General features: G+C 57.2%; 1 protein-coding gene across 2 annotated transcripts in view; it reads left to right on the top strand.

Moving 5' to 3' along the window:
* Positions 1–7,686, top strand: part of LOC107198690 (putative Polycomb group protein ASXL2) — a 30,192-nt gene extending 22,506 nt beyond the window's left edge. Inside the window, exons 3-6 of one of the 2 annotated variants that reach the window (XM_015615835.3) lie at positions 3,189–3,360; positions 5,734–5,871; positions 6,801–6,964; positions 7,614–7,686. In XM_015615835.3, the coding sequence (XP_015471321.1) occupies positions 3,273–3,360; positions 5,734–5,871; positions 6,801–6,964; positions 7,614–7,643 (420 nt within the window). In that variant the 5' untranslated portion in view covers positions 3,189–3,272 and the 3' untranslated portion in view covers positions 7,644–7,686. Of the gene's footprint in view, positions 1–3,188; positions 3,361–5,733; positions 5,872–6,800; positions 7,109–7,613 lie in introns of those variants that run through there. The other variant, XM_033511498.1, reaches the window with a different exon arrangement.
* Positions 7,687–7,694: the final 8 nt, after the last annotated feature.

The raw sequence follows: 7,694 nt of genomic DNA, 5'->3' as shown, positions 1-7,694 counted from the left end.
TCTCCCAGGTTCTGTGAGCAGGAATGACTTTTCCATGCCTGCAGTGGATCCTGTTCCCCGTGTGCCCAGCAGGGAGTGGGAGCTGTCTGTGCCTCAGCTTTGCTCCTCCTGCTGAGGAATTCCAGCTGAATTATTCCCGAGTGTGGAGTTCCCCTGGCTGCTCTGCTCGGGCTCCCAGGATCCTTGGGAAGGAATTGCTGTATCAGGGCTGGATTTCCTCCCTGGGAGAGGGAAGGTGTGGGAGGAATCATGGATCAGTGTGGTGGGATCACGGGGTGCTCCCAGCCCAGCCTGATTCCCTGACACTGGGGATGCCATTCCAGAGTTTCCCTTGGGAAGGGATCTGCAGGGAGGGAGCAGTCACTGGTTCTGGGCTGTTCCTGAGGGGAGCAGGAAGGGAAGGGAAGGATGACCAGGAGCTGAGCTGGTGCCAAGGGAGGTGCCAGCTCCTGGGAATTTTCTGTTCCCTGGGGCTGATTCCCCACCAGGAGCTCGGTGTGTGCTGGGGCTGGCACTGCAGCCAGGCTTTCCTCTCAACTTCCCAGCTTCCACTTCCATCCGAGTCCCCAGAAAATTGCTTCCCACTAATTGAGCAGGATATTAATTATCTCTGCATTCCCCAGCCCTCGTTAATCCAAACATTCCCCAGCATCCCCACAGGCTCTTCCCTTGCCAGGGGGATCAGGCTGCTCCAGGTGCCCAGGGAAGCCCCAGCCAGGCTGGATGGGGCTTGGAGCAGCCTGGGACAGCGGGAAGTGTCCCTGCCATGGCAGGAACTTATAAAAAGTAGCTAAAAAGAGGAAATTGGGATGGTGGGAAGGAGAGACAGGGCTGGAAAACTCCACACTGTGAGTGAAAGGGGAATTAAAGGAACTCCCGTGGCCTTAATCCTGTCTGTGCCCTGGATTATTGCTGGGGGCTGCTGGGGTTTAACCCTCCCCTCTCCTGGAATTACAAGATTCCCTGAGGGAAGAGGGAGTGGATTTCTGAGGGATAACCCACGTGCTGCTGGGCTGGGAGTGTGGATGGGGCTCTTCCAGAAACCAGGATTTGGTTCATGCAGAGCCCAGTTCAGCCTGGGCAGTGCAGCTGAGCAGGACCTGTGCCATGCCCACCTCCCCTGCATTCCTTAAATCCTCTGGAGAAATCCTGGCCTGGAGGTTTGCAGGGTCAGAATTGAAATTTGCCCATCCTGCTGGAGATTCCACAGCTCCCAAATGGTTTGTTTTGGAAAAGCCCTCAGAGCCCATGGAGTCCAACCCTTGCCAGCACTGCCAGCTCCCACTGGCCACGTCCCCAAGTGCCACATCCACAGGGATTCTGAATCCTGAGGATTTCACATCCTTTTGGTGCTGAGGGGGTCAGAACACAAGGAAAAGCTCAGGCTCTTCTCCCTGGGAACAGCCCAGCAGTGGATCAGGACACAGGAGTTGTGTCCCTTCCATCCTTGGAGCTTTCCAGACCTGAGGGAGGCCCTGGCTGAGCAGGACTTGGAGACTCCCGAGGTTCTCTCCCACCAGAATTATTCTGTGACTGTCACAGATCCATGGAATGGTTTTGGTGGGATGGGAGCTGAAAGCTCATCCCATGGCAGGGACACCTCCCACTGTCCCAGTGTCCAGCCTGGCCTTGGGCACTGCCAGGGATCCAGGGGCAGCCCCAGCTGCTCTGGGCACCCTGTGCCAGGGCCTGCCCACCCTGCCAGGGAACAATGCCTGCCCCAAATCCCATCCAGCCCTGCCCTCTGCCACTGGCAGCCATTCCCTGGCTCCTGGCCCTGCAGCCCTTGTCCCCAGTCCCTCTCCAGCTCTCCTGGAGCCCCTTTGGGCCCTGGGAGGTCACAGTTTGGTCACTCCAGAGCCTTCACTTCTTCAGGCTGGACAATCCCAGTTTTCTCAGCCTTTTCCCAGAGGAGAGTGCTCCATCCCCCTGTTGTGACAGGACTCGGTATAATTTCAATTCAAAGAACCCCCAGATGTTTATAACAGAGATCAGGATGACACTGAATTTAAAGATCCACCCAAGGAGTTTCCTGCTCACCTCCAGGAGCTGAGGGGACACAGGGAACACAGCTGGAATTGTGTTCCCTCAGGCAGGAGAAGCCTGAGGTGGCAGAGTGGGATTCAGCTGGGCACAGCAGGCAGTGCCAGCACCTCCCTGGTGCTCCCTGGGCTTCACCAGCAGCCTCTGAAAGCCTTTCCTGGCCTTGCTGCTGCATTTTGCTGATTCCTGTGGCTGCCAGAGCTCTTTCTGTCTCTTCTTAGAAAGATTTTGACCTCAATAGGAAGAGCTCGGTTCAGTTTTGCCGTGTTTCCATCTCACTGAACACTTCTCCAAGCTCTGGGGGAAGGGGATGCATAGGAACTATTTAATAAATGAAAAACAGGATCCAAGGGGGGGGTCCCTTGGATATCCCAGTCTGTCAGTCTGCCTGCTGTGTGTCCTTGCACTCTGACAGTCAGCTGGGCTGTGCCTTCCCCAGGAGCAGCTCCTGCACCTTCCTCCATGGATTCATTCCCTCTCCCAGTTCTGGCTGCGTTATTATTGCTGTCCTTGCTATTATTGCTATTATTAATATTATTATTATTATGATTTAATGCAGGGATGATCCCTAGTTAACAGTGCCCCTCCTTTGTGTCCATGCAGCACAAGTCACCCTGTTACTCCTGTTCTGAAATCCCATGGAATCCTTCATCTGTTGCCATTTTTCTGCTGTTGAGGTCAGCTGGGTTTGGATTTTGGTTTTTGCAAACACAACCTTTGGTTTGCAGCTCCACTGAACCCTCCAGTGGGAGCCCCTGGGGCCCTGTCCTGGTGCTGCTTCGAGTCTTTCCTGAAAGAAAGGTTTTAGTTTTGTTCTGTTCAGTGTTCAGATCTTTGTTGCTCTGCTGGTTCCTAGCGGCCCCTGGGGCACTGCTCTCTCCAGGAGAAGGGATGAGCTCCGGGGCACCGCTTTCACCTCACAGCTCTATGTGCAGTCACTTCTGGAGCCAGCTCCAGCCCCAGAATCCCTTCCCTGCTCCCCTCAGAGTCCCTTTCCCTGAGGCAGCACAGGAGGGGATGCTCAGGATGCTCCAGGGAGCTGGAGCTGCTCCAGCAGGGAATCGGTTCAGTCGTGGTGGCGTTCCCGAGCCGGGGCCGCGTCCGCAGGCTCTGGGTGGCTGATCCCGGTGCTCCTGTCCCTGCAGGCCCTGAAGCAGCAGCAGCAGAAGCAGCAGCAGCAGCAGCAGAAGCAGCAGCAGCAGCAGCAGCAGCAGCAGTGCCGGGCAGGAATGGCTCCGGGAATGGGGCCGGGAATGGCGCTGCCCTCCAGCCAGCACGTCCTGCTCAAGGCCAAGGGCGCCGCGCCCGGGAAGTCGGGTACGTGAGGACAGGAGTGGGAGCTGATCCTGGGACAGGGCTGGGAAACCTCCTGCCTGCAGCTTCCCTGGGCTCTGGCTCAGGCCTTGGCTCTGCTAGGGATGCACCAGCTCAGGACAGACCTTGGACACACCTCGGGTGCAGCTGGGATAGATCTGAGCGTGCCTTTGGCTGGAAAAGCTGCTCCCAGTGCTCAGTGACTTTCCCAGTCTCCTGCACCCCATGCAGGGGCCTTCTCCTGGTCTTTATGTTTGGGGTTCTCCTGGTGTTCCTGTGTGGGGATTTCTCCTGGTGTTTCTGTGTGGGGATTTCTCCTGGTGTTTCTGTGTGGGGATTTCTCCTGGTGTTTATGTTTGGGGGTTTCTCCTGGTTATTCCTGTTTGGGGTTCTCCTGGTGTTTATGTTTGGGGGTTTCTCCTGGTTATTCCTGTTTGGATTTCTCCTGGTGTTTATGTTTGGGGGTTTCTCCTGGTTATTCCTGTTTGGGGTTCTCCTGGTGTTTCTGTGTGGGAGTTTCTCCTGGTGTTTATGTTTGGGGGTTTCTCCTGCTATCTGTGTTTTCCAATGTGGCTCCTCATCCTGCAGGGTGGGTTCCATGCCCTCTTCTGATCTGGAAGATCCCTGAGGGGTTTCCAGAATTTGCCAGAAATCAGTGATGTCACTGCTCTGCTCTGGCTCCCCTGCCAGCACCAGATTTTCCATGGTATCCCAAATTCTTGGTGGTTATTTCCAGCCAGTTTTCCCTGATCTCTTTCCAGAGTAACTAAGTGCCTTGCCAAGGTGCTGGTTCTGAGCCACAGAACCATCAAATTCCAAAGTGCTTGGGTGGGAAGGGACCCCAGAGCCCCTCCAGTGTCACCCCTGCCATGGCAGGGACACCTCCCCCTGTCCCAGGCTGCTCCCAGCCCTGATCCAGATCCCAACAAAACTGCATCTCCAGTCCCAAATCCCAAGGTTTTCCAGCCATTGAGCTCTCCAGTAAAGCCTTGTGCTGTGGGTAATTCATTAATATTAATTATTGACCCCATCCCAGTCCCAAAACGCCTTCCCTTGCAAGCTGTCAGTCCTTCAGCTGAGGAGCTGTGCTGGGAGCAGGGACAGCTGCCTGTGGAGTCAGGAATTCTGCATCTGCCTCTGGTTATTCCCTGCCAAAGCAGCGGGCACAGGAGCTGGGACTGGGGCAGTCCCTGCTGCCCAATTCCCTGGCACCTGCTGAATTCTGGCTTGGCACAGGCTCAGTGTCCCAGACAATCCCTGGCAGGGCTCAGCATCCCACCCTCAGTCCCTGCAGGCAGCTGGGATGTGGAACAGGGCCAGTTGTGCCAGGGAGATTCCCGGTGTTCCCATTCCACCCCAGACAGGAGCAGCAGTCCCAGGGTCAGCATTACAAACATCTGCATTTGCACATCTGGGGAGAACTGTGGGAATGCCCCACAGAAATTCACAGCAGGATTTTCCAGGAGCCTTGGGAAGCTGGGAGTGGCTGGGAGCTGCCCTGGCCCTCAGCCTGTCCCAGGGCAGGATCTGGGATTCATTCCCAGTGAATTCCCTCTCCCTGCAGTGAGCAGACCAGCGAGTCTTGCCATGGAACTCCAGCCTTAGGATGCTTTCCTTAGGCTCAGGCCAGGATCTTTTCCTGCTTCCAGGTGGGATCAGCGTGTTCAGGAGCCCCCTCAGGCTGTAAATCCCTCCCTGCCAAGGCCTGGAAGGCTCCTTGTGTGTGTGTGTTTCTCCAGGAAATGCCTGTCCCCATCCCTGAGCTGCTGCACAGGGACAGCTCCCAGCAGGGGCAGCGGGAGGTGTGGGGAGAGAGCAGGAAATGAAATGGGAACAACGTTTAGTGGAAAGCAAGGCACAGATTCCACAATTTCAGGGGTTGATTGAGAGCTGGAACAGCTTGTGTGAGGAAGGGAAGGGAGGGAGGGGAGCCAGGATGGGAATCTGAGCACTGGGAAGAGGAGGAGGAATTCCCCAGGGTGTGGGCAAGGACAAAAGCTGCAGTAGAGGGAGAAGTTCAGCAAGGACATGAGAGGTGTGGAGAGATTTCCCTGTCAGGAGCTCTGTTAGCCCTGGAAATGTTCATGGGACCATGCCTGGGCCGGATTAGGTGGGAAATAAATCAGGATTAACTGGGAAATGGATGTGCCTGTCCATGCCTTTGTTTTGGGATGCTCTGGTGGCTCCAAGGGATGTCCCACATTCAGCTGCTGGGCAGGAGGCACTCCAGGAGCACAGGAATGTCTGTCCTGGAATTGCTGGAGCTGCAGGGGTGGCTCTGGGTGTGGGAGACCCTCCATTCCCTGCAGGAATATCCTGGTGCAGGATCCCTCTGTGCATCCCCGTGTTGCAGTGTGTGTCTCTCTCTCTCTGCAGGCTGGGAAGGGAAGCAGGATGGACATTCCAGCAGCCCCCCAAACTCCACATCCAGCTCCTCGCCCTCGGTGAAGCTGGAGAACTCCCTGCCAGGGCTGGGCAAGAAACCCTTCCCGAGATCCGACAGGCTCCACGCACGTAAGAGATGGATTTCCCTGCTTTCCCAGGGTTTGGCTGCTCCAGTGCCAGGACAAAAGCCTAAAACAGCAAAAATGGAGTGAAGTGTGCCAATTCCATTGCTGAGGGACCCTGGAAGGTGCTGCCAGCCTGCTGGGAATTGGGATAAATAATTCATAATGCCATCTTCAGACCAGCCCTTCCCAGGCCTCGTCAGCTGGGCCTCTCCTGGGGATTCCCAGCTCTTGGAGAGCACAAAAGGCCCTGCATTATTTATGGGTTTTTAATGTACTTACACGCTCCAATAACATGGAAAAGGAAAAGAAGTTCCTCCCTGGATCTCCATCCCCGCTGGATTTGGCTCCCAGGCTTTGCTGGAGCTGGGGCTTGCTCAGCCCTCCTGACCTTCCTGGTTCCTTTTACGTTCTCCAAGGGTGGGATTGACCATGGTGAATTTAAGGATATTCCTACAAAGTCCTGGAATGTCCTGGGGGGGAAGAAACCCACGAGGATCATGGAATCCAGCTCCTGGTGCTGGCCAGGATACCCCAGCAATCCCAGCCTGGCATCCCAGAGTGTCCAAAGGCTCCTGGAGCTCTGGCAGCCTCGGGGCTGGGACCATTCCCTGGGGAGCCTGGGGACCTCTGGGGAAGAACCTTTCCTGAGATCCAAGTGCTCCCTCCTTCTGAGGTGTCTGTCCCAGACTGTCACTGTGGAAAACAGGCACTGCCAGAGGGCAGGAACCTCCAAAAGAAACCCCCAGCAACAAAGTCACCTTAGCTGGAGACCTAAAGCAGCAAATTGCCGTGGCCAGAGGGGGTTGTAGGAAGGCTCCTGCCTTGGCAGGGTGCCGAGGGAGGGGGCTGGGAGGGGAGGGGTGCCGTGTTCCCAGGCCTGGTGGGCTCCCTGGAGCAGCAGCAGGAGCTGTGAGCGGGGTGTGCTCCCCGCAGGGCAGCTGAAGAGAGCGCGCTGCGCCGACATCGACGTGGAGACCCCGGACTCCATCCTGGTGAACACCAACCTGCGGGCTCTGATCAACAAACACACCTTCTCCCTGCTGCCTGCCGAGTGCCAGCAGCGCCTGCTGCTGCTGCTGCCCGACGTCGACAGACAGGTGAGGGCTGCAGGGACCCTGCGAGCCCGGGGAGAGAGAACCCAGCCCAGGGGGAGCTCCCTGTGGCCTTCCAGGACCTGAAGGGCCTGAGGGACGGGAGCCAGGGAATGGCTCCCCACTGCCAGATGGGATTTGGGGCAGGAATTGTTCCCTGGCAGGGTGGGCAGTGCCTGGCACAGGGTGCCCAGAGGATCCCTGGATCCCTGGCAGTGCCCAAGGCCAGGCTGGGCTGGGCTGGGAGCAGCCTGGGATGGTGGGAGTGTTCCCAAATCCTCCAGAACTGGAGAAATAACCCCCCAGCACTGTGGTTTGGTGTCACCCACCGAGGCATTGCTTTGTTCTGGGCAGTTGTGTGATAAAGTGCCAGCCCCACTGAGCAGGGTACAAAGCTGGGCCCAGCAGAGCCAGGCTGGGGCTGCTGTGTTGGTCCTGGGTGAGCCCAGGCAGGTTCCCAGGGCTGGGGGCTGTGTGCTCCAGCTGGGCCTGGGGACACCGGCCCTGCAGCAGTGACCTGGGGCTGGGGCTGCGGCCAGCAGGTGACCAGGGGATGTGGCCAGGGGCTGTGACCTGGGGCTGTGACCATGAGCTGTGGCCAGCAGGTGACCAGGGGCTGTGACCATGAGCTGTGACCAGGGGCTGTGACCAGCAGGTGACCATGAGCTGTGACCATGAGCTGTGACCATGAGCTGTGACCAGCAGGTGACCATGAGCTGTGACCATGAGCTGTGAC

The sequence above is a fragment of the Parus major genome, unplaced genomic scaffold (genome assembly GCF_001522545.3).
Source record: "Parus major isolate Abel unplaced genomic scaffold, Parus_major1.1 Scaffold276, whole genome shotgun sequence".
NCBI classification, from domain to species: Eukaryota; Metazoa; Chordata; class Aves; order Passeriformes; family Paridae; genus Parus; species Parus major.
Note: the sequence above shows the minus strand (reverse complement) of the source record. Positions and strands in the feature narration are given on the sequence as shown.